This window comes from Dendropsophus ebraccatus, chromosome 4 (assembly GCF_027789765.1).
Source record: "Dendropsophus ebraccatus isolate aDenEbr1 chromosome 4, aDenEbr1.pat, whole genome shotgun sequence".
Taxonomy (NCBI): domain Eukaryota; kingdom Metazoa; phylum Chordata; class Amphibia; order Anura; family Hylidae; genus Dendropsophus; species Dendropsophus ebraccatus.
Window position 1 is genome coordinate 104,088,327 of NC_091457.1, and position 27,624 is coordinate 104,115,950.

Below are 27,624 nucleotides of genomic sequence, written 5' to 3' on the forward strand. Positions count from 1 at the left end.
GGTACTGTGTATTGTATATTGTGTGTGGTGACACTTGTGTATTGTGGCATATTATGTGTGTGGTACTGAGTATTATGTGTTTAGTGGCACTGTGTACTTTCTGTGTGGCATTAATGTATGTCTGTGGCACTGTGTATTGTATGTGGTATTACTGTCTTGTGCGTGCGTGTGTGTGTGTGTGTGTGGTGTTATTGCATATTAGGTGTTTGGTGGTACTGGGTGAATTTTTTGTGTGTTTGTGTTTCGATGATATTGTATATTTTGTTATCTTGTTTTGTGGCACTGTGCATAGAGTGTATTGTGTGTCTGGTGGTTCTGTGTGTAGTGTGTGGTGACATGGTGTATTGTGCAGTACCTTTTATGCTGTGGGTTGTTTTACATTGTTTTGTGTGGGTTTCTGTATTGGGTTTTTACAGATGGCAGACCTTTATATTGTGTGTTTTCTTTCACTCTGTTTTTGCAGGGTTTTATATTTTATAGTGATGTGATGGGTGCACTGTTGTGCTGGTGGTTATACTGTGTGGGATCCTGTATTGGCTGATGGGGAGGTGATTGTACTGTGTATTTTGCAGGTACTGGGGGTTGAGGAGGTGGTTTATTGATGCTGTTGTATGATTGTAGGCTGTAGGAAGTGTTTTCGCTAATAATACAGTGCAGGGGTCTGTGTGTCCTTTAATGTCTTCTCATCACTATAGACAGGCAGTGCGGATAGTGGAGTGGTGTCTGAGCAGCAGAAATCCACCACCGATGCGTGTAATCAGCTCTGTCCACATCAGTGTGACATGGTTACCCTCATGTACCGGGCAATGGAACCTGAGTTGTCACTTAAGAATCATAGATTTAGAACTATCTAATTCATGCCACGGATATTCCATACCATTGCCCCTGGATGTGCCCATGCCGCTGCCCATGGGTGAGCTCATAAAGCTGTTTATGGATGTGCTGAGATTTCTGCCCATGGATGTGTCTATAGTGCTGCTTGTAAATGCCCTTGCCCATAGATGTGCCCATACTAACCCATGCTCCACTCTCCTGCTGATACGTGTGCCCAAGGTTGAGAACTTTCCGTCAATGCAAGACAGTAGTATAATTTTTATGCAGGATTTGTGCAGCATGGAAGGAGATTGCAGAATTGTCACTTCCATAACGAATATGTGGATTAAAACACCTATATGGGGGCTATAGTGTGGGGGCAGGGTTCTGGGAGAGGGGTACAATTATTTTATGGAAAGGTCTGATTCCTACAACCTGAGATTAGTTTTCCCCCGTTCTCTCTCTGACCTTTTTCCCTTTAAATAAAATCTATTGTATTAATTTTTCCATCAGCGCGGCCACCGGAACACGAGAGATTGGGCTGGAAAAGGTCACATTCTGTGTAGCTGAAGAAACGCCAGCGACTTGATAGTTTGCGCCCGCGGCTGTTTGTATGATTTATTTTCTTTTTATTTATATATTTGGATTAAGAATATTATCTGCGCTGTTCCATGTACGGTCTGCAGAACGCTGCGCGCCTCCACCTTGCTGTGTTAAGTCTGCTAACCCCTCACTGATCTCTTCTAAATGCTTTAATACAGCTGCAGAGCCAGAGATGAGGAGACGCGTGACGTGAGGCCGGTGCCGTGTGCCTGGAATGGAAAAGAATACGCGCCTACACTGCAGCACCATGTAATACAAATGTAGCAGAGCTGAGTTTGGTGTTTACCTCTCTGAGTACTACAGCAACTCTCTAAGACTACCTGCAGTCCTATATAACAGCACAGATTTAACACACTGAGAGTGGAGTATGGATAATGCAGCATCACCTGCAGTCCTGTTTAACACCACAAATATCACACAGTGATAACTTCCTGAAATATTGTAGTAAGGATTACCTGCAGCCCTACGTAACGCCACTGGTTGTAACCAATATCATTATGAGTTGTGCCAATTGACAAACTTGCCTCTATATATTGCAGTACAGTGTATTGTTCATCTGGCAGTGCTGTGTGGGTGCCTGTACTGTGTACTGTAATTGGCAGTACTGTTTATAGTGTAGGTGGCAGTACTGTGTGGTGGTAAGTGCTCTGGCAGTGGAGGGGTTACCACTCCCATCAGTCACTGGCAGCTCCTGCTGTGCTCCGCCACTTATTCCGCCCACAGAATATCCGCCTTTCAGGTAGAGCTTTTACTGCGCAATTATTACATGAGCCGCACATGCTGAGCATTCTCATCTGTGTGCAACATGCTGCAAGGACATAGGGATGGTAGACGCCTGGATACGTTTAAATACCATGGAGCACTTTTTTTTTTTCTAGATGATATTTTTTATTTTATACCATGGCATATCACTAATAACATGCCGCGAGACTTCTGTGTACTTTATTCTCATATGAATTCTATATATTTTATTGATACGTTAATGGGCAGTTATTACAATGCACTATATTTGTCTGTGTAGTACATTGTACACACAGCTTGAGCGACCCAAAGGTTACATGTGATCATAAGGGTGAACAAAGATCACTTCATCATCATCATCGTTGTCAATAATTTTGGAGTGCTTTTAGTTTTAGCTACTTCTCCAAAGGGGATGTACCCATCCTTAAGAACGATTGTGCTCCTTATGGATATAAAAGAGATGAGATTCATCTTTTATTGAATAATTAGAAATACTAAAATTTCTTGAGATGATCCTGCACATAAATACTATCAAACGTCCACTCCAATCTGAGTATTATAATGCAGTATATTTACATGACCTCAATTCAAATTATTTGAGGATTGCCACCATGCCCAAAATCAAAAAATGCAAAAGGAGGCATTAAATACTGAGCAGGAATATTAGTTCATAGAGTATCCCAGTGATATATAAACTTTCGGTGAGAGACCTTTTGTTGTGTAATAAGTAGGTAGCTTTCATTTTTGTCACATAGACATATGTAAGATAGCACTGTCCTGATTCGGTGTAGCATATTAATTTCATAATGGTAAGGAAAAATAAATGGATCATCAGTAAGACGTTATTCAGATATTTGGCACCCTAAGGAAACTGTACATGCCCGAAAAAGTAAAGGACTCTTGGTAGCTTAGTGTCCCCAATTCAGTCCATACAGAATTGGTGTCTTTCCTCAATACACAAGTTCACCTGTAGATAAGACACAGGTACCCATTGCCAGAATCTTAATAAACAGTGGCCCTCAATGCATATAACTTTGTTCTGATCAGAGATGAGTCATGGACATAGTACACACCAGTTACATCTACTGCCATACAAGTAGTATCCTCTCCATTTGTAGACATTCTTTTTCTTCCTCTCCATATGGCCAGACTGCCATCTTGTTTCTTCCAGCCACAGCCTGCGTTTGGAGTCCAGACAGAGCCCTGGCTGACTCTCCCCATTTTCTCAACACAAACTCCCCATTTATGTTGAAAATACCAGTCTCATTCAGATTTACCAGTGCCAGTGCCTTTCAGATTTGAAAATACCATTGCCATTCAGGGTTAATTCTGGCTAAAATTACACATTCTAATACTGCCACAGACATAGTTTGCTTCTAAAATAAATGTGCCAATCTGGAAGTGTCCTGGACAGTAATAAAGCCCAGTAATGCCCAAGCAGTGCTTCTAAGCACCCTGTTACCCAGGAAGATAATTGTGCAAAAAATCATGATATTGTTTGAATTTAAACAATAATCTTTCTGTGTGTATGCAGGCAACAATTGAAAAATTGTTGTTGTTGATCCCATCTTTTAAGCTGCCCTAAAATCACTGTTGTTCGTCCTGTTTATGTACACATTGTTTGTTCTTTTGCTGGGATCAGAAGGAGTAAAAGATTGTAGTAGCCATCTTAATTACGATTGTAACTAACGACTATCGTTCTCTGTGTTATGGTGAACGATTTCAGGTTCGTGATCGCTTATCGTTAATAATCACAAACAAAAAATCGCTTTGTCTTATAGTACCCTAAGAATGTGTGCCAATCAGAGTGTCTCCCACAGTATTAGTCAACAAATCTAACTCTACCAACCAGAATACCCTGAAAAGTGCCCTCAGTCATGCCCCCTCTCTTGCCCCAAAGTAAACTGTGCCAGAAGATCCTTCATAGTGCCTCCAACAGTATAGTTCTCATAATGCCACCATTAGTAATGATGCTCACCATCGGGCCCCTAGTAGTAATGTTGCTTCCCCAGTGTCTCTAATAATAATAAAGTTCCTCCAGAGTACCCATATTAGTAATAATGCTCTCCTAGAGTGTTCCCAGTAGTAGTAGTCCCTCCAGAGTACCCATATTAGTAATAATGCTCTCCTAGTGTTCCCAGTAGTAGTAAAGGTCTCTCCAGAGTACCCATATTAGTAATAATGCTCTCCTAGTGTTCCCAGTAATAGTAGTCCCTCCAGAGTACCCATATTAGTAATAATGCTCTCCTAGTGTTCCCAGTAGTAGTAAAGGTCTCTCCAGAGTACCCATATTAGTAATAATGCTCTCCTAGAGTGTTCCCAGTAGTAGTAGTCCCTCCAGAGTACCCATATTAGTAATAATGCTCTCCTAGTGTTCCCAGTAGTAGTAAAGGTCTCTCCAGAGTACCCATATTAGTAATAATGCTCTCCTAGTGTTCCCAGTAGTAGTAAAGGTCTCTCCAGAGTACCCATATTAGTAATAATGCTCTCCTAGAGTGTTCCCAGTAGTAGTAGTCCCTCCAGAGTACCCATATTAGTAATAATGCTCTCCTAGTGTTCCCAGTAGTAGTAAAGGTCTCTCCAGAGTACCCATATTAGTAATAATGCTCTCCTAGTGTTCCCAGTGGTAGTAAATGTCCCTCCAGAGTACCCATATTAGTAATAATGCTCTCCTAGTGTTCCCAGTAGTAGTAGTCCCTCCAGAGTACCCATATTAGTAATAGTGCTCTCCTAGTGTTCCCAGTAGTAGTAAAGGTCTCTCCAGAGTACCCATATTAGTAATAATGCTCTCCTAGTGTTCCCAGTGGTAGTAAATGTCCCTCCAGAGTACCCATATTAGTAATAATGCTCTCCTAGAGTGTTCCCAGTAGTAGTAGTCCCTCCAGAGTACCCATATTAGTAATAATGCTCTCCTAGTGTTCCCAGTAATAGTAGTCCCTCCAGAGTACCCATATTAGTAATAATGCTCTCCTAGTGTTCCCAGTGGTAGTAAAGTCCCTCCAGAGTACCCATATTAGTAATAATGCTCTCCTAGTGTTCCCAGTGGTAGTAAAGTCCCTCCAGAGTACCCATATTAGTAATAATGCTCTCCTCATGTTCCCAGTGGTAGTAAATGTCCCTCCAGAGTACCCATATTAGTAATAATGCTCTCCTTATGTTCCCAGTGGTAGTAAAGTCCCTCCAGAGTACCCATATTAGTAATAATGCTCTCCTAGTGTTCCCAGTAGTAGTAAATTTCCTCCAGAGTACCCATATGAGTAATAATGCTCTTGTCAGGAACTTACCTGACCTGGCTCCTGCAGTGTCTCCTTTTGGCTCGGCTCCGGCGGCCGGCACAGCTGATGCGGCTCCTGTGCAGCCTGAGTGACAGATCGCTCTGCCACTCGGCCTGCAGCGCCGCAGCTGTATTGTTGCTGGAATCAGGAGACCGGACCAATCAGTGTCTGGTCCGGGCTCCTGATCCAGTATAAAGTAAAGTCAGAGCCAGTTGTTTATTGCTGGCTATGAGGTTCACTTCTGATCCCAGCTCCCCTTGTCCTATTCCTGCGAACCCTGTCCTAATTCCTCTCTGCCTGACTTTTGACTTTCCCTTGTGTTACTGATTTTGTACTGTGTTGCCCGTGTGGTTTGGACCCAGATTGTTCCACTATTCTATATTGTGTTTATCTGTCCGTCTTGTTCTGTGTTTCACTTACGCAGCATAGGGAACGCCTTCGTGGTTGTCCGCGACCGTTTAGGCAAGTAGGTAGGGTCAGTGGGTGCGTTCAGATTCAGGGCCCACTGTCTCTGTCCAATCTGTGCTTGCCAGTTCTGACAGCTCTCCTAGAGTGTTCCCAGTAGTAGTAAACGCCCCTCCAGAGTTCCCGAATCAGTAATATTGCTCCCTCCCTATTGCTTAGAGTGTTCCTGAAATGTGTTTGACAGAGGAGAAAAAAAAGAACTCTTTTAGCCTCCTATCACAGGCTTCTTCTGACCCTCAGCTGCCTGCGGCCCAGCAGAGACACTTGTGATGTCATTGTGGTGTCTATGCCAAGGATCCACCTTCTCATTGAATACAGGCCTAAATTGGTGTATGGATTCCATGGAGCCAGGTGATGCGCTGACACTAGAGTGATGTATTCCCATTACACCCATTTTGTGAAGCTTCTTTACTAAGGGAATCAGTGTTTACATGCAAAGTACCTTGTTTCTTGTAGACACATTATTGAAAGGGGCAGGCATTCAATAACAAACAGGAATGTAATATACAAAGTCAAAGTAAGTCTCATTACAAATAAACCCCTTTATATGTTCATTGCAGTCCCAAACATGGACCATTGTATCTGTAGCTCAGGTACTAAAAGTGCAACCTGTTACCTGCCCACTGTGCACATCTAAATCACAACAGCATACAGCTCAGAGCGCCCCCTAGCTGTGGCCAGCCAGCCACACACATACATAAATAAATAAATAGCTTTAACACCTCTGTGTATGCTTGTCTCATTGGCAGTCTCTCTCAGCCAGGAAATACCCACCGTCTCCCATACATCAGTCCAGATCCCCTCCCTCTGCTGCTGACTACCTCTGAGGTTCCTTGTTCTTCATGTGCTGTCATGTTTTGACACATCTGCACAGTAAACATTAAAGTGCACCTTCCCCACTGCCATCTTTCCATTACCAAGAGCACTTGTCACTTTTTTGTACCTTATTTATATTGCATTTATCGTTTATACTGGGCACATGGACACTTGGTACTTTTGCATTACACCTTTCATGCACCTTGACTATGATTGGTGTGTATATATACATGTACTTTTTGATTGTGATTATATATATATTAGTCCCCTATGTGATTTTTTTTTTACATTTTTTTTTAATTAGGCGCTTGTGTGTTGTTTTTTTTTTATAATTGTAAGACAGTAAAGAATATTATATTCATTGAATTGGTGTTATAAGTCAACCAGTAAACAATAATCGTTGCTAAGCTGAATTTCTAGAGTGAACAAGGGTTTAGCAGGGAGAGAGGGCGAGCGGGAAGATGCTTGGGAGAAGGAGTCATTATTGTCTTAAAAAATATATATCACAATGTTTTTATGTTTGTACTATTGATCTACACAAATCTTGTTTTAGGGTGCCTTAACATGTACCAGATTCGCAGCGGATTTCAAGCTGCGATTTGCAGCAAAATCTGCTGCGGATCCTGGTATAGTGAAGGTCTATGGGGTCACATACCCGCAGGTGAATTTTCAGTCTGCTGCCTGTATGTGACCCAGCCCCTTTAACCCCCCTCATCCCGCCGCCCACAGCCCCAGCCCAGAGCATACATTACCTGCTCTGCACCGCGGCTGTGTGAGGCTCCCCTCGCTCCTCATCAGCCAATCAGTGCTGCTATGCACTGATGGAGGGAGGGGAGCCTTGCACAACCGCGGCGCCAAGCAGATAATGTATACTCCGGGCCATGGCTGCAGGTGGGGGTTTAAGGGGCCGGGTCACATATCTGCTGCGGAATTAAAATTCCGCTGTGGGTATGTGACCCCATAGAGCTTCACTATACCAGGATCTGCAGCGGATTTCCCTGCAAATCGCAGCGTAAAATCCGCTGCAAATCCGGTATGTGTGAAGCTACCCTAAATGACATTGCCTCTGATTTCTTCCTGGATTTCAGTTTCAAGGAGGCGGAAACAAAAACTTTACAACTTGAGATATGTTCACACTGAGTAAATGTGGTGGATCCCGCCTGCCTCAATGTCCCATAGTTTGTCTATGGGAGGGCTTGCACGCCTCCGCTCCAGCCTCTATCCGTGCAAAGAATTGACATTTACTCAGTGTGAACATACTCTTGCAGGGTGAGGAAGATAACACAGTGACCATAGCAGCATAGTGTTAGTGCATGCCATAGACTAAGAGAAACACAACATGCTATGGGCTTCTATATTCCATATGCTGGATTGGTTTTAATTCCTCATTCCTTAATTATGATTTGCTTTATGGACCTGTCAATAAAGTTTCTTTGAAGTTTAAATTAGATACACAGTAATTAGGCTGGGTTCACACACTGTATACTTCAGGCAGTATTTGGTCCTCAAGTCAGGTCCTCATAGCAACCAAAACCAGGAGTGGATTGAAAACACAGAAAGGCTCTGTTCACACAATGTTGAAATTGAGTGGATGGCCGTCATATAACGGTAAATAACTGCCATTATTTCAATACAACAGCCGTTGTTTTAAAATAACAGCAAAAATTTGCCATTAAATGACGGCCATCCACTCAATTACAACATTATGTGAACAGAGCCTTTCTGTGTTTTCAATCCACTCCTGGTTTTGGTTGCTATACAGCCTCACAAATACAGCCTCAAATATACATAGTGTGAACCCAGTAAAGCAGCTCCATCCACTGGACTCTGAAAATGACTGCAACTTTTTATACATATTAAGGCTATGCTCAAACAATGGGGGACATGTATTAAAAAGCGAAAATGCCTTTTTTCGGTGCAGATCGGCCCAATCGGCATAAAAATATTTGCAAAAGGTCTTTTTGCGAATATTTTATTCGCATTGGGCAGATCTGCGGCACCTTTGCCAGTGGGGCAGAAAGAGGGTGATACGGGGGGGGGGGGACGGTGCGGCAGCACGCAGAGGGCATGCGGCCTCTGCGTGCGCCGCGTTTATCAATGTGCCTCTACATAAATCCCATGAGCTCCGGAGCTGCGGGGACATTTATAAGCCCGGCGTAAAAAACACCGGATTTCATAAATGTCCCCCAATGTCTTTTTTTTTAGAGCTGTTTGACAGCTGTCTTTTAGGACGGCAGTCATTTTCAGTCCAAATAACGGCCATTATTTCATAATGACGGCTGTTATTTGTACAATCATGGCCATTATTATAAAATAAAGCTATTTGGCCTCAAAATTACGTCTGTCAAATAGAAAAGAGATGTTGTGTAAAAATAACCTTAGGCTATGTTCACACAACGTAAAAAACACGGCCGTACTTCATAACAACGGCCGCATTATGTTGCAAATAACAGCCATTGTTTGCACAAATATGGCCGTTGTTATGAAATACGGCCGTGTTTTTTACGTAGTGTGAACCCGGCCTTAATCTGAAATTTGCTCAAACTTCTGTGCTATTAGGCATATTTTGTTTTTGTGGTAGACTAGGCTGGGAGTAAACTGTGGTCAAGTACAAGTGGTCAAGTAGAAGTGGTCTTGCTTTGTGGCACAGGTATAATTAAAATTCCTGCTTTCCATGAGACCCTAGGTAAAGCTGTGACAGCCGCAGGATTGTTGCTGATGGTAATCCCAGGGTATATTTTACATCTTCTCAATACTGTCCCCTATGTGGAAAAGGCCAGGGGCATCCTAGGCCTCTCAGAATATGTAGAAAGCTGGGTGAAAACCCCTTTGGGTACAGTAATGGCTGCCATAAGTGGTTGTCAAAAAACATCTCTTTCCTCTGTGGACACTTGAAATGCTCTTGTGCTTGTGATGTCTTGTGTACATTGTTTTGCTCTGTTGTACTGATAGTCTTGTGGCTCTTGTCTTGCAGAGATTGGCACGTGCTGCGGAGGAGTTCCAGAAGAATCACCGCTGGCAGGATAACATCAGGGTGAGTGTTGTCTCAGTGCCCAGTCCTCCCTCACCACCCTAGTGTTTAGCTTCTCTGTCTGTGCGCGGCAGGATCCACAGACATCTTCACGCCCACACAGTTGTATCTGAGCTCAGTTTATATATACCATTATATTCAGAGATAGGAATCACGTGATGCCATCATCTCATTGATACTGTCTCCAGTGTGGCACAGTGAGCTCTGTCAGCAACCTGCGGGGCCCTTTTCTCTTTACCCATATACACTGCTCACACCTTCCTCTGCCACCTCACTCATTTCCCTCCTTGTAACATCATCCTCAGCATTCTGTGTTCACCTGTCACACTCCCCAGGACATCTCACTCTAGTTGTTTTAAGATTCCTCTACCCTTCCTTCCATACCCCTTTTCTTCTGCCCCTCCTGTTTCATTCATCATTCCTCCTATTCCTTTACTACTTCCTTCACCTCCTCTTTGCCTTCCTCTTCTTTTTCCTCCATTTTCCCCCTCTTTTTTCCCTCTGATTTTCTTTCTTCTCCTTCTCTTCTTCATGTTCTCCATACTTCCTCCTCCCATTTATCTTCTTCCTTCAAGTATTATTATTCTTTCTCTTCTTTCTCCCTTCCTCATTCTCTTACCTCTTCTTATTTCTTTACTTCCTCTTTCACATCTTCTTAGTTCTTTTTCTACTTCCTCTCATTACTCCTTTGCTTTATCCTCCTCCCTCATCCTCCTCCTAATTATTATGATTCCTCTTATTTTTCTCATTTCTCTTCCTCCTCCACCTCTTCTTCGTATTTTTATTTAATTTTCTTCCTCCTTCCCCCTCTTTTTTCCCCTCTAATTATACCTGTGTATGGTTCCTTAGCTCATTTTTCGAGCTTGCTAGTGGTTCTCTCCTTTGCTCTCCCCAACTCCTGCCAGACCTAATGAAAGTGAAAGAGGTAATTTGGATCAGATTGTCATTGCCCAGTGTCAGAGCTTGGACACAAGAAGCAGGGGGTGAGGGGAGCTGCTGCTACAATGTGACAGCTGTAGGCATGGAGGGTCCTGCATCACCAGAGAGCGGACAGAGTAAAGGAAGAAAAAAAAATCTGCAGCAGTCACATCAGCTCCTTCTATAAGGGAAGATGGTCCCTTTGAGTTTAGGTGGACATGGAATGGAATGGGGGAGATCTCAGCTCAAGGGTATAAACACACACACCGTATGTGCAGTGTATTTACTGCTGCGATACGCAGCAAATACGCAACAAATACGCAGAAGATTAGATCTAAATAACTGAACACAGCATCAAATCTGCTGCAGATCTGCTGCGTATTTTCTGCGTATTTGCTGCGTATCTGCTGCGTATACGGTGTGTGTTTTGTACCCTAAGCGTATCTACAGCTTAAGTCTTGGTGTTGGGTAAGATGTTTTCTTTTACTGTCTTGTACTGACCTTGAGTTCCTATCCTCCAGTCAAATCTAAAGCTTTGTTGGCTTTGTATTGGCTCCTAAGTTTCAGGGTACAAACCCACACACCGTATATGCAGCAGATACGCAGCAAATACGCAGCAAATACGCAGCAGATTTGTTGGTACAGATTTGATGCTGTGTTCAGTTATTTAGATATAATCTGCTGCGTTTTTGCTGCGTATTTGCTGCGTGTTTGCTGCGTGTTTGCTGCGTATCGCAGCAGTAAATACGCTGCTTATACGGTGTGTGGGTTTGTACCCTCAGGGAATAAACAAACCGCTATCTTGGACCTCGGTAACATGAGGCACCTGTCAGCCCATGTAAAAGTCCCTTATGTCTCGCTATTGCTTACTCTTGTCTCTGTGTATTTTTGTGCAAGCTCTGATTTTTGCAAAAATATATGCAGTGTATACAGAGGCCACTTAGTGGTGCCCATTATACATGGTGAAAATATGTACACCATGTGGTACATGTTTTTCTACTGGATCCACTTTATTGGAATAGTGTGGAGACCCACATTATTCCATCCAGCAAAACCCACCAAATGACCCACTTTTGTGGGGGTAGGGGGCGAAAATATTCTTCGAAGTACATTTGTCGGTACAGAGCTGACATATTTCAGGCAGCGGCCAAAGGATATGTGAGTGCAGCTCTGATCAGCACTCCACATCTTAGTTAGATATTGTTCAAAGCCAGAGAAACACTTTGTGGCAGATTTATTAAAGGGTGTAAAATAAAGACTGGTGCAAACTGCCCACAGCAACCAATCACAGCTCCTCTATCATTTTACCAGAGCTGAGAGCTGAGCTGTGATTGGTTGCTGTGGGCAGTTTGCACCAGCGTATAATTTACATCCTTTGATGTTAATATAGTAATAACGCATGTTCCCGTCATTCGAGTGCTTTCTCTAGTCCTCTGTATGGAGCAGCTATTGCCATCCAGCCAACATTGGGTTAAAGATCAGTGAAATCAGCAGTAAATATGGCTATCTAGAACAATAGCTTATTGCTGGAACTGATAAATTAGTGCCCATTAGTTACCCTCCCAATTATGAGGATCTATCTGCCAATGTCTGCTGTCCACACATCAATATAAAGTGCCTAATAAGCGTGCGCTACTGGAACACACATACGTCTCGCTGGCAGACCGCGCAAACTAAAATGAATGAAAGTTCTAGCGGTCTCTGCGTATTATTATTCAGCGCACGCTCCACCGGTGTAAGGGTCGTTAACCAGAGACCTACGGGGGTCTTATAATAATCCTATCACAGTGCATCATACTATTTATTATACTCCAGTGACATCCAGAGCTGCATTTATAATTCTACTGGTTGCTACCAGTAACCTATCAGTACTTTGCTGTCAGGCTCAACTCCTGTACCCTATGTACCATAATATACTAAATTTAATTTCATTGCATTCTGGGAGTTATAATCCTTTATCAAACAGGAGGGGAGGATGACATTATCTTTTCTCATCTGGTGGTGTTCTGTAGTGTACAATGTATTCTTCAATAGATGTGCACTACACTGGGGAATATGGTGCACATGTGACTACTACTGCGCAGTATTTGGGATGAACCCCAATATATCCCACAGCTAAGAGCATATTCTGCACAGACATTGAAGTAGCAGAGTGCAGGAAGATATGAGCTCTTTCAGCAAGAGAACCAACAGCAGCCTTGCCGAATTGTAAATGCAGCTTCGGATGTGACTGGAGTATGGGTAGTAGGCAGTACTGGCACTTGTAGTGCAACGACTGCTTATTGTTAGAAAGGAAGCTGTGTATGCAAGTAGAAAACCAAATGTTCATTCCTTCAGTCACCGCCAAGGATGCCATGACATTACTACCCCCTTGCCCTGCTTTGGCTGTGTAGGGCACGATTAGAGCAGTCATTTCATAGCTGGCTTGGCAGGCTGCCGTCCCCTCCCTCTCCAGCTCTGATTGAGGCTTCATCCAGATGTCCTGTGCCCCTCCTCCACTGATCATAATGCAGATCCTGCCAGCACTGTCCCTGTGTTTTCTCATTGCTCAGTGCAGACAGATGGCCAAGAGGTGTTATGTGTGACACAGCCCAGAGCCGTATACTCACCTCGCGCCTCCTGTCTGCCCCCCTCTTTTTGATTACACCCCCCTGCATGGCTTCTCACTGATTGCTTCAAGGTTGTTAAGAAAGGGATAGAGCGTGGTCCTCTGCCCCCTAGGCGCCCTTGTGTTCTGCAGGGAACACGTATGTATTTTACATAAACCACAGCAGATCCGTTATCCACACAAATCTTGCGGTAAACGCCCATTTTCACAGACAAGCTTCAATCTCCTCCTGTCAGTCCCGTCCTCGAGGAAGACTTGGGCTGTGTTTCTCTCTTGGGTCGCCAAATAAGGGGTTGATTTTAATGACGATGGCATTACTGTAGCCGTCTGTCCATCTCTGAGATGCATTCCTGCACTGCTCCCTCTGTTTACTGTTTGTGAAAACGTTTCACTCGTCATTACCTTTCCTCCATTCTGAAAGCCTCATAAACCGCACACGTGGAATGGAAGGCGTCACCAGGTTGTAATTTACATAGAACAAAGAGAAACTTTGTAATACATCATCTTGTCATTTCTTTTATACCTTTTTATCTAGTTATATCTAAAGCTGCATTTATAATGATTCTTTCCTGTCCTTGGCTTTAGGCTGTTTTCACACATTGCGTTTTCAATGTGGATTTTTTTTTGTTACATTTTTGCTGCGATTTCTATGAAATCACAGCAAAAATGGTGTGATTTTATAGGAGCAAAACAGCACATCAAAAACGCAGCCTTATAGGAGTTGTCCATCTGTTCATACCAGGTGTCTGGGCAGATTAGTTTTGAAACATATCTTTATAGCAGTCAGATGTCCACATTTCTCATATAGAATTAAAAATCACTGCAGACCTAGAGTTACATGATAGAATTCTGTCTCTCTGCAGCAACCACTAGAGGGAGCTTAAGAGATTACAGCATACTAGTTATTAAAGGGCAGCTATCATCAAACAAGGGAATCTAACCTGCTGATATCTCCATTTTGTGCACAGGGCACTGCGGATGAAGGTAAGTCTCTTAACTTCATCCCCTGCATCATTTCCATGTATTTAGTAGTTGTATCCGTAGGCTAATTGGGTGGTTTGGTGCACTGGGGGCTCACTCAGTAGTCCGATTTAGCACTCCCAGTAGTCCCACTCCCAGCGCTCCAAAACACCCATTTAGCCTGTGGATATAACTACTAACTACTGTGGATGTAACTACATGGAAATAGCTCCGAGGATAAAGGTAAGAAATGTACCTTCTTCTTCAGCATGCCATGCACAAAGGGGAGATATCAGCAGGTTAGATTTGTCTAACCTGCTAATAGTTTCCCTTTCAATGTATACAGTAGGATGTTAAAGGGGTATGCCATGAACTTCTCAAATAGGAATATCCCTTTAGGTTCCCACTTGTGTTGGCTGCAGGCAGACAGAGTGTAACCATGTCTCTGCAAGGCATTTGTCTCTCTGTATCGGGAACATGCTGACTGTTGTATATGTACAACTATATGTTTTGATAGGTATTTAAAAAAAAAAAAAAGAAAGGAGTTCAAGGCCAGACATTTAACGCATACCTGTTATAGTTCTAACCTTCCATGTGCAGACACAGCTGCTGATAGAAGTTCAGGTTAATGTGGGTTCCATGCTTGAGCCCTATTTTTCATAGGAAAGAAATGCTTGTCCATGATTACAAGTGATCTCCTGTCATCAGGATAGGTAATAACATTCCCATCACGGGCGAGTCTGACTACTGGAACCTTCCTGTGAGTCTCCTGTTAGAATGGAGTGACTGTATATTCTCTTTGCTGTAAAATCACTTTATATAATGGGGGGACAGTGTCACCTTGGGGGGCTTCATGGCAGGTGGGCCCCATGTCCCAGCTGGGGAGAGGGCTCCACTGTCTAAAAGCCCCGCCTTGGTGACACTGTCTATAGATAAAATTAAAGGAAGCCTGTCATCCCGGCTGCCGTAGTAAAGCCCATCTGACCCCCGGTAGAGCCCCTTATACTTACCCCTTACCCCATGCACGCCCATAGAGAATGACTGCTCCACGGGGCTTCCGATGGGGATTTCTCGGCGGCGGGCTGGGGTCCGGGACTTCGAGAGGGGGATAAGTACAAGGGGCTCCACCGGGGGTTGGGCAGGCTTCACCCCGGCAGTCGGGGTGACAGGCCACCTTTGAGCAATTTTACAGACACAGACACAGAAAGAAGACACAGGCAAGTTTTATACTGGTATATATTAAATGTGCAGCATCTAAGCTTGTGGATGGTGCAGAGATTCGCACGTATAGTAAGGGGGTGACAGTATCAGCCACCGAATTAACATGTTAATAAAAAGGAGGATTGCAGTAAAACTGTGCAGGGGATGGAAGTAAGAAAACTTCTTCCTGAGCATCTCTTGCCCTATAGGGGACATAACAGCAAGTTGGGGACTTCTAACCTGCTGTTAGTTTCCCTTTAAGTCTAGGACTAAATAGTGACTATAAAATGGGTCATGCACTAAACTATGTTGTCCTGCACTGCAGGGATCCTGCTACCTAACAGCTAATGTAGGTGAATGGAGTTGTGACAAGTGGCTGCATCTGCAAACTGACTGTTTCAGGGATGTCGACAAGGATGGATGTCTTGTGACTCTCAGGTCATGGCTACTTGTGGGTCACAACATGTCACAACATATAAGCTGTGATGCAGAACGATCCCTGCAGTGTGACATAGCTATAACTTACTGCGTGACCCGTGTTGTGGCCAAAGTCGCTGTGTAGCCTATCCAGCTGTACTGAAACTACAACCCCTATAATGTATTGCATCAGTGCAGTGCAGTCCCATCTGAGCTGTTAGGGTTGTCTGGCAACACTATGCTAACAGATTCCAGTTTGCATCAGGCAGAATTGTGAATACAGCTCTGAATGTGAATGGAACACCAGACATAATGAAATAATATAGTTAAAAATAAAAGCATTATGTGAGTGGTCACAATCCTGACGACATTGCATTACACTCAGCTAGGAGCAATAAACAGAGCATTTGCTACAGTTATTTACCCCAACGCCCCCCCCCCCCCCCAGCCTTGGGGTCACCTGTCCTTCCTTTTATGAGAGGTTCCCCCTGGTTTGAAGCTTCCTGTGAAAACTGGGCTGCACACTGGGCACATAGTCCAGACAGTTGGCTCAGAAGAGCAGATGGCGGCTGTCTGGATGTATGTGCCAGGCTCACAGAATGGTGGGGATGTGCGGTCTGACATCTCTTCAGCTTAGGAGGAATTTTCGTTTGTAGTCTGCACTGCGCCAGTGTGTAGAGATAAATACAGATAGAAGTTTGCAACTGTCTCTGGGTGACTTGTGCCCAGCAAGAGTGACATATGACTTCTACTTTAGACGTAATCGTTACACCTTCCTTGTATGCGTCTGTGGTGCGAGCCAATGTGGGGCTTATATTAGAGTCTAACCCAGTGCTTCCCAACATTTTCCACCTCGGGGCACCCCTTGAGAAAAATTTTTAGCTCGGGGCACCCCTACCAAATAATGTTCTACAAATTACAAAAAAAACCCCATTCAGTCACTCACAGGTGACGTCTTGTTTGAGCTGAGGCGTCACTTTCTCTTTTACTCTCCATCTGGCCCAGACCACCATGGTGATTTCTTCCAGCTACATTTCATCTCTGCAGACCCCGCCAGACAAACATCTTAGGCTTCGCACATTTCGAGCAACTTGCTTCTTTTTCTCCCTCTTATTATCTCCCAAACTGTAGTAACTGCGCTGTTTGGTGTTATGTGCAGTAAAGCGAGTAGGTATGTGAGTTGCCCCCTGTATGTAGTATCCCCTGCTGTGCCCTCTAATAGTAACACTGCCCCCTGCTATTCCCCTCATTCAATAATAATGTCCCCTGATTTGCCCCCTGTATGTAGGATTCCCTGCTGTTCCCTCATATACTAATAATCCCCCCTGCTGTGTACCCCTATAGAACAATAATGCCCCCTGCTGTGTACCAACATACAATCATGCCTCCTGCTGTGCCCTCCATATAGTAATAATACCCCATGCTGTGCACCCACATAGTAATAATGTCCAATGTCCTTGGTACAGGAATAATGCCCCCTAATGTGCACTCCATAAAGTAACAATGCCCCCTGCTATACCCCTGATAAAATGCCCCCCTGCTCTGGCCTCCATAGTAATAATATCCCCGCTGCTCTGCCCATCTTAGTATTAATGTCCCCCATGCTGTGCTTCACAGTAATAATGTACCCCCTGCTCTGCTCCTAGTAATATTGTTCCCAATGCTTTGCCTCACAGTAATAATGTACCCCCTGCTCTGCTCCTAGTAATATTGTTCCCAATGCTTTGCCTCACAGTAATAATGTATCCTCTGCTCTGCTCCTAGTAATAATGTCCCTCATGCTGTGCCCACCATCCACTATGCACCAATAAAAAAACAAACATAATACTCGCCTAATCTGGGCTGAACTACGGGGAAGGATCCTCTGGCAGGCGTGATGACATCACATCATCACGCCTGCTGGAGAGATCACATCCCGGCATCCCATAGGCATGAAGTGCCGACAGCCCATGGGATTGAATGTAGGAGCAGGACGCTAACAGTGTCACAATTCCCACCGGGATCCTGTGGCACCCCTGGTGGGTTCTCATAGCGCCCCAGTGTGCCGCGGTGCCCCGGTTGGGAACTGCTGGTCTAACCATTCACTTTCCCAATGTGACATTTATTGCAATTCAAATGATCTGCAATACAGGACAAGACATTGTAGGGTCCTTGTGGGGTAAATCTGTCTGATGAAATGCTGTGAACTCTGTCCTGAGAAAGTAACATCACAATATTAGAACATATAAAGCATAAGAACCCCGCTGGATCAAGATAACTTATGTTACCAAGTAAGTGTTATAATACTGTCCCCTATGTACAAGAATATAACTATTATACTATCCCTATGTACAAAAATGTAAAGGTTTTTCCGATGTATTATTACTTGTCTCCTATCCATTGGTGGGTCATTAAAAACAAAGAAGCGGCAGTGCCAATCTAGAGATCTGAGAGGGGCCCTGTGGAAAGGGAACAAGTCATAATAAATCTTATACGTACTACAATAGAGGGCAAAGAGGTAGTGACTCTCCTTAAAGGGGAATAAATTAAGGCAAAATAAATTTAAGATATTTTATTGCCCAACAAAAGTTATGACAATCACTAATAGACACTTACTACAGCATGGTGTTCAGGTCTCTGTAAAGTTGGTGATGTCACGTCACATAAACTGTCGACACCTGTTGTAGCGGTAGAGCAGACTGGAGCAGCAGGAGTCGGCAGTTTATGTGACGTGACATCACCATCTTTACAGAGATCTGAACACTCCATGCTGTAGTAAGTGCAGGGAAAATGTGCTATAGGTGTGTTTCCCATAATAAGTGTCTATTATTAACTTTCGTAACTTTTGTTGGGCAAGAACATATCTTAAAATTATTTTGCCTGGACTTCCCCTTCAAGGAGAGCCCATCACAAGGATGTGTGGAGACTTAGACCATTGTTGCTCCACTGTTGCTCCTTCTGGGAAGAAAGGATATGCAAAATATCTCTCACACCTCTTGAGCAAAGAGATGTCTGCAAATGGGAAATCTTTCCTTTTGGAGAGATTGTTTGGCTTGGCATAAAATCCCCAGTCAATCTTGACTCCTTGACTGAGTGAGACTTGACTTGAAGGGACATCTCTGCTAAAGTGTTGTGAGAGCTATTTTACATATCCTTTCTTGACACGTACCAAAATACAAACACTATAATTCTGTTCTTTATGGGGTATTCCGCTCATACAAAACTTGCATATCTGCAACATTGTAGCTCCCTTGCAATGCTGGGAGGGTTAATCTCAGTGAGTTTATTAGCAGCTTGACCTCAGAATAACCCTCCAGGCATTACAAAGAAGCTACAATGTTGTAGATAAAGCCAGTTAGGGACTTGCTTACCTCCGCTGTCTCAGAAGGGGAAGGGAGACGGAGAGAAAAGCTCACACAGATTTTTGTGTTTTCAGCAGAAAGCAGCAGCTCAGAACTGGGAGAAGGAGACTAAATAGATAATAAGTATGAAATGAATTATTAGTCTTACTATGGGCAGCAACATATCAAAAGTTATGTTTGAGCGGAATACCCCTTTAAATTCTTTTATACTGCCCATCTATATATAAAAATATAATTATTATAAAACAACCACCTGTATGTAAGAATATATCTATTATAATATTAACCCCTGAATACCAAAATGTAACTGCTATAATACTGCTATGTACAAGAACAGGGATGTCAAACTCAGGCCCTCCAGCTGTTGCAAAACTACAAGTCCCATCATGTCTGGACAGCCAAAGCTTTAGCTTTGGCTGTGCAGGCATGACGGGAATTGTAGTTTTAAAACAGCTGGAGGGCTTGAGTTTGACACGCCTGTACAAGAATATAACTACTATAATACTGCCCCCGTGTACAAGAATATAACTGCTATAATAGGCATAAAAGACAAAGGGTCCGGCACTCACCAATTTATCAGCAGGGCATCTTCAATTTATTGTCAACATCAGAAGCACGGTATGTTAAGCACGGTAAGTGCAAAACTATTGCCTCCAGGGTGGTGCCTGATTTCCACCTTCTCCTTCTTTCTAATGTGCACAATAAATTGAAGATTCCCTGCTGAAACATTGGCAAGTGCCAGACCTAGATTTTTGTCTTTGCCCTGTGCACCCCATATCTTCATTGTGTGACCTCATCCACAACAGTGTTTCCATTCCTATGTACAAAAAAAATGTGACTGAAATTTTACTGTCTCTTCTATAAAATGACATAACCACTATAATACTGCTCCTTTGTATAAGAAAAGTACTACTGTGTTACTGCTGTCCATGTTCAAGAATAAAACTACTGTGCTACTGCCCCCTATGAACAACAATCAAACTGCTATAATACTGTTGCCCATGTACAAGAGTAGAACTAGCAAAATACCAACCCTATGTTCAAGCATTTAACTCATATTATACTGCCCCTATATAGAAGAATATAACAAATATTAAATGACCCCTTATCTATAAGAATATAACTACAATAATTCTGCCTTGTTTATACAATAATGTAACTACAATAATACTGCCCTCTATGTACAAGAATATAACTACTATGATACTGCCTTCTATATACAAGAATATAACTACAATAATACTCCCTCCTATCTATAATAATGTAACTTCTACCAAATCACTTCTATTTATAATACTACAACTACTATAATACTGCACTCGATGTAGAAGAACTACACTGGTCCCTTGGATTACTAGCATAATTCATTCCTAAACTGTGGTTATAATCCAAATCCACTCTTTAACTAAAGTAAATTTTCCCATAAGAAATCATTGAAATGTAGACAATTGGTTCTACACCCCAAAAATATTTTTTTATTCTGAATTGCAGGTAAAACTAATGAAACAAACATTTAGAAACAAATTAATATGTCATATTATAAGTTACTGTACAGTATAACAAACAGCATGTGGTGTATAATATATAGAAAGAGCATACACCTGAAAAATACAGCAGCAATTTGTAGATACAGGATGGAACTGCAGATCACCACAATGCGCTAGTGTAGTACAACAGGCTAGAATAGAGAAGCAGGTCTGCTGTTAGATGTCTGTGTGGTCACATGACAGCAATGGGGAAGTGGATGTGTGTTCAGCATGGACCAATCAGGAAGTAAGAATTACATAGCTGTGCAGGAGGACAGTGACAGGAACCTTTCTGTACAGCAGTGTGAATTGCTGAGTGTAAGTGCAGGCACATTATAGCAGCAGTGTGTATAGCTGAGTTTAAGTGCAGGCACAATATAGCAGGAATGGAGAGGAACACAAGGGCTGACAGAGAGTGCAGGGAGCATGAAGGAATGAGCCGGGCAGATGTGAGCACAGTATAGCAGCACTCTCTGTCCGTATGAGAGAGGGGTTACAGCCATGAAGACCTCCACAGTCCTGTTCCCTGATGCAAGCCCCAGCCAACTATAATACTGCCCTTTATGTACAAGAATATAACTACTATAATCAGGGCTGTATTAACAGCTGCTGCTGCCTTAGGCACTAAACCTGCAGACGCCCCATCTTCACTCACCAATTAGCTCATGCTTTTCTAGTTTCTGAACATCATATTAATATCTGATCAGTCTTAGGCTGCGTTCCCACATTTACTGTATGTCACGGTGCTGCCCTAGGCACTGGACCACGGGTGCCTAGTGGTAAATACGGCCCTGACTATAATACTGCCCCCTATGTACAAGAATATAACTACTATAATACTGCTTCATATGTATAAGAATATAACTACTATAATACTGCCTCCTATTTTCAAGAATATAACTACTATAATACTGCCCCTTTTGTATAACAATATAACTACTATAATACTGCCCCTATGTATAAGAATATAACTACTATAATACTGCCCCTATGTACAAGAATATAACTACTATAATAATACCTCATATGTACTAGAATATAACTACTATAATACTGCCCCTATGTATAAGAATATAACTACTATAATACTGCCCCTATGTACAAGAATATAACTACTATAATACTGCCCCTATGTAAAAGAATATAACTACTTTAATACTGCCCCTATGTATAAGAATATAACTACTATAATACTACTCCCTATATACAAGAATATAACTACTATAATACTGCCCCTATGTACAAGAATATAACTACTATAATACTGCCCCTATGTAAAAGAATATAACTACTATAATACTGCCCCTATGTATAAGAATATAACTACTATAATACTGCTCCCTATATACAAGAATATAACTACTATAATACTGCCCCTATGTACAAGAATATAACTACTATAACACTGCCCCTATGTACAAGAATATAACTACTATAATACTGCCTCCTATTTTCAAGAATATAACTACTATAATACTGCCTCCTATTTTCAAGAATATAACTACTATAATACTGCCTCCTATGTATAAGAATATAACTACTATAATACTGCCTCATATGTATAAGCATATAACTACTACAATACTGCCTCCTATGTATAAAAATACAACTACTATAATACTGCCCCCTTTGTATAAGAATATAACTACTATAATACTGCCCCTATGTATAAGAATATAACTACTATAATACTGCCCCTATGTATAAGAATATAACTACTATAATACTGCTCCCTATATACAAGAATATAACTACTATAATACTGCCCCTATGTACAAGAATATAACTACTATAATACTGCTCCCTATGTACAAGAATATAACTACTATAATACTGCCCCCTATGTACAAGAATATAACTACTATAATACTGCCCCCTATGTATAAGAATATAACTACTATAATACTGCCCCGTATGTAAGATGATCCTTTTCACCATGTTTTTGTTGTTCCCCTTTAAGAACTATTTGAAGCTTCCCTTCTTGATCCCTTGGCTGTAAATCTTCCATGTTTTAAATACAGAGATGCAGATATCCAGCAGCCCCTTCAATATTGCTCTCTAGACCGTCTGATTAATGTGCAGTTGCGCCAATTTACCTTTCCAGTAAGCAAAGTGCAGTCGTTCAAGAAAAGAATTTGTCGCTCTCGTCCTTGGCAATGACCTTGGGGCCGAGTTCACCTGAAAGTTGGTAGCAGGGAAGGCAGAGCATGTGATTTGCAGTCTAAATCAGTCTGCGGCGTGAGGTGCGTCGCTCTCAGATACACACAGCACGTGCTGAGGGAGAGGCGCACAGCGAGATTTTTCTGCTGGTTAATAGGTTTGTGTGTTGACGAATGATCTTCATCAAATGAGAGTCTTTATAATGTTTGATATAATGTCAGGTTTCATTACGCTCCAGGGCGAGGAGAGGAAAAGAGGGGAGGGCAACTAGGAGCGATGAGAGGAGGGAGGGGAGGAGGGGGGTCAGCGAGATGGGGAGACGGCAAGCAGGAGGAGGGGAGACGGTGCAGGAATAGGGGGATGAATGACTGGAATAGCAATGGAATGGAGCTGCCACAGACAGAGATGAAGCGAGACTGTGCAGCCTGAAAGACGCGATGATCTGTTACTGTCAGCACACAGACGGACGTGTTTATACAAATATGTCCGAGCCACGTTCATGGGGAGGGGGAGGTGGATTTTTCTATAATCACTGGTATAATTCAAGGTAAGGGACATACACTTGGCCCCTCAGTGTTGCTCACTGCATTTATGTAGCAATGATAAATTGTAAGAGAATGGGAGAGGGGAAACCAATGCACATTCCGCCCCACACCATGTTGTGGCACACTTATAGGCATGTATATGGCACATAATTACATAAAACAATGAACCCCACTCTAGTAATGGCAGGGGCTCCCAGATTTACACAATATGTCAGCAGCGGTGCTACACAGTGGCTTCACTTTTATTGACGTGAAGTTTGCAATGTAAGATTTGTGAGAGTGGTCTCATTGTGACATGCGAAATACCGCAACTGCAGTGCCATGCCACAAGAATTCTAAAAACTGCTTGACTCTTTTGGTCGTAGGTCACACACAACTTTGCCACATAAACTTAATTGTAAGTCTCATGCAACTATAATTCACTTGCAACATGCTTGGGATTTCTTTTTGTGTTGCAAATCACACTCTAAAATAAAGTTTGTGTGTAGCCCTAGTCAGATGCTACAGCAGCACAAAGTATTTCAGGAGTGGACTGTGGTAAGCTTGTGGGAAGTTGCAATTGAAGCTGCATAGAAGAGGGAATAGGGTCGCCCCCAGCAGCACAGAGTGTTTTAGGGGAGGATTGATTGTGCTAAGTTACAGACTGAGAGTTACATAATGGAGGGAATTTGAGGGGGGGGGGCATATCAAGGACTTTTGAAGCAAGATTTTCATGATGTCCCATCCTCTCCATACCTGACATTATAATTGCTTTTTTCATAGGAAGAGGACATTGAATATTATGATTCCAAGGCTGATACCGAATATGTGAGTAACATGGTGTCTCCTGGTGATCTGTGGTTCTGTCACACCCCATCCTGTACTCATTGTTTTTTTCCCCTTCTAGGATGATCCAGAGGGCGAGGAGGAACCCAGGGAACCTTCCAACTCCCTTAAATTGGAATTCACAGACGATCCAAACTTTAAGACAAAAGTGAATTACTCCTACACTGCAGTGCAGATCCCTACTGACATCTACAAGGGCTGTGAGTATGCAGAACCCCAACATTCCCCAGTGTAAATAGAAATTATTGACAGGTGTCATGTGACTCCTCATCCAGCAGGTAACACTATCCCCAGGGTTTACTAATAGAAACTGGAAGGGCATGCTGGGAGTTGTAGTTCTTGAACAGCTGGAAGGGAGTGCGTTGTAATTTCCTATCCTACAACAGTAACAAAGGAAATAATACAGAGTAGCGCTCATCCAAGAAAAAAGAAACAGAACTCACACAATGATAGTAGATGCAATTGGGACACCTACACCACCTAGAGCCACGGTCACATATATATCACTCGTCCGTCCGGACATCCATGTAAGGAGGGCGCAGGTAACAACCCGAATGTAGACAATCCACACCGGTTTCTACAACAGTAAGGGCCCTATTCCACAGTAACGACAATCGGCCGGATCGGGCCCATTTGGCTCGATTCGGCCGATTATCGTTCAGTGAAATAGAGAGAACGATCAGCCGATCATGTCATCGGCTGATCGTTCATTTAGGGCCAGACCTAAAATGATCGTTCCCCCATCGCGCATCGCTACGGTTGAATAGCGGTGTGCGGCAGGCGACCGACGATTTGACAGCAGCAGCATCATCATCATACATTACCTGTCCAGGCTTCTCCGCGCTGTCTTCATCCCCGGGTCCCGCGCTCTCTATCTTCTGAATGGCCGGTCAGCTGACAGAGTGCTCAGCCAATCACAGGGCAGGAGCGCCGCGGCCTGTGATTGGCTGAGTGTGGCCTGTCAGCTGACCGGCCATTCAGAAGATAGAGCGCGTGGGACCCGGGGATGAAGACAGCGCGGAGAAGAAGCCCTGCAGGTAATGTATACTGGTGCAAGGGCTGCAAGGACATCGGTAACGATGCTCAATGATCATCGGGCCGTGGAATAGGCCCAGTAAACGAGCGGCGATCTAGCAGATCGCCGCTCGTGTACATCGTTGATCGGGCCCTCCTCGGCCCGTGGAATAGGACCCTATCAGAGTGATTTACACAGAGTGTGGAGACATCACACAGATTGCAGAAACAACAACAACAAAAAACAAAAATGTTTGAAACTAATAAATGATTCATTCTTTACCATTTTCATGTTGTCTGCTTGTTGTCATTGAATGGGTACTTTTTTTTTTTTATCATCAGAAGCCTAACGGGGTACTTTAGTAACTACTAGAGATGAGCGAGTACTGGTTGATCGAGTAGATATTTAATCGAATAGTACTCTATTTGAAAAACTCATTTTTGATCGAGTATTCGACCAAAAACATAGTAAAAAATTAGATTCCCATCCCACCTTCTTTGGCGCTTTTTTTAAAACCAATAACTGCAGGGGACAGGCACTAAGAGCACACAAACAGTGAAAAAAAAAGCATCTACATTCATTGGCTGGCTAAACCATGTGACCTCCAGAGTAAAAGAATAGGGAATTTAACATTCAGTTTTTAAGATGCTACTTGGAGCTAGACAGGGAGACAGTGTGTAGCAGGGACAGTTAGGTATTAGGTGATTTTAGGCAGGAGGGACCCCCAAAAGCCCTTGTTAGGGCTAAAACTATAGACAGCAGAGCTTTAGCAACAGATATACAGCTATTAAACCGGCTAGCAACACATCAGTGTGTTCAGATAGGCAGCTGGAGTGCACTGTGAGGAATAGGCTGCAGTGTATCTACTTGCTCAGAACTTCAGATATAGGATATACAGCTGTATACTGCTAGTGTGCAAAAAAAAAAAAAAAAGTTTGGTACTACTGCTTTCCGTTCTGTGCGTAACAGAAACCAGTTCCCTGTTGCCTGTAGGCATTCAAAAAAACTTCGGGTATACAGGTACACTCCCTTATGTGTAATTTAGGGCTTATGGAAGTCGCAGATGACTTTGAAAATTTAAAGAGGACGTGTCTGACTGTTGGATTTACCCCTTGCCTATGCCATCTGTGATTGTTATAGGCAAAGTGATTTAAATAGGTGCATCAAAAGGTTTCTTTTGCTTAAAATCCATACTACTGTAAAGAAAAGAAGGTTTCCATGTAGTTTTTCCACTTTACTTAGAGGTTATATTGTGTTTGGAGTGTATAGTTGAGAGGCAGTGATAGTGGCGTAATGCTGCGACTTTGGTGTGTCAGATATGCCCAGGCATGCTTCCTCAGTTGCATTTCAGAGGTGTAGTCAAATTTTGATTTCCAAGAATGAGCATTTTTCTCCCATAGACTTGGGATTTAATGGGATTTGATATTTGAATTTGAGTTCAAATTTCAAATATTTCACTACTCGCTAATCTTTAGTAACAAGTACATTTCAATTGCAGAGTGCAAGTAGCCAAATAAAATGAGGTTCCCATTCACTGACAGCAGGCAGAGATCTTAAGCATTGAAGCACAAGGTGTGATCATTTTTAAATGACACAATGATAATCCATGATGCACAGAAGACTAGACTTTTACATTGACTTATTTAGGTCAGGTTAAGAATCTACTTGATCTTTAGTATGTGAACCCCAAAATGTTGCTCTCCCTTCCCTCTCTAACCCTGCCTCCTCCTGGATGTTTCTTTTTTGTTTTGTTTTGTTTTTCTATTTTGCTCCTTGTTATTCTCCTCTGAGCATTAATCCTCTATGCAGACCCCTGCTGACCCCTCTCCCCCCCTGCTGCCCCATGTCTCCCCAGCTACAGTCATCCTGAATGAGCTGAACTGGACGGATGCCTTAGAAAATGTTTTTATCCAGAATCGTCAGGAGGATCCCACACTGCTGTGGCAGGTGTTTGGCAGTGCCACTGGTGTGACCCGATATTACCCAGGTAAGAGCTGCATTGTGTGCCCTGGTGATCGACTCCAACAACTGAACTTAGATACAGGGAATGTAATAGCAACTACGGGTTGATTGGTGAATGAGCACAGATAGGGTGGGTGGATTCTACTAGCAATGGAGAGATGTGGAAGAGACACTAACTGTGCTATATATTACTGCAGCAACCCCGTGGAGAGCGCCCAGCAAGATTGACCTGTATGATGTCCGCAGGAGGCCATGGTGAGTATAGACAATGACATCTCAACTGATCTATTCTCTGCAACCTTGTAGACTGTGCATTTCAGTTGTTCACTATTTCCAATATTTCACCTTCATGTCAGTGAATGAAATCATTTTAATTTAATATTTTCATATCTGAGGGTTTGTT

At 42.9% G+C, this 27,624-nt stretch overlaps 1 protein-coding gene across 2 annotated transcripts in view; it reads left to right on the forward strand.

Moving 5' to 3' along the window:
- The window catches only part of CACNA2D2 (calcium voltage-gated channel auxiliary subunit alpha2delta 2), a 193,048-nt gene that overhangs the window by 130,339 nt on the left and 35,085 nt on the right, over positions 1-27,624 (forward strand). For both annotated transcript variants that reach the window (XM_069966573.1, XM_069966575.1), the window contains exons 4-8: positions 9,688-9,747; positions 24,182-24,226; positions 24,306-24,444; positions 27,115-27,246; positions 27,419-27,476. In XM_069966573.1, coding sequence (XP_069822674.1) covers positions 9,688-9,747; positions 24,182-24,226; positions 24,306-24,444; positions 27,115-27,246; positions 27,419-27,476 — 434 coding nt within the window. The remainder of the gene's footprint in view (positions 1-9,687; positions 9,748-24,181; positions 24,227-24,305; positions 24,445-27,114; positions 27,247-27,418; positions 27,477-27,624) is intronic.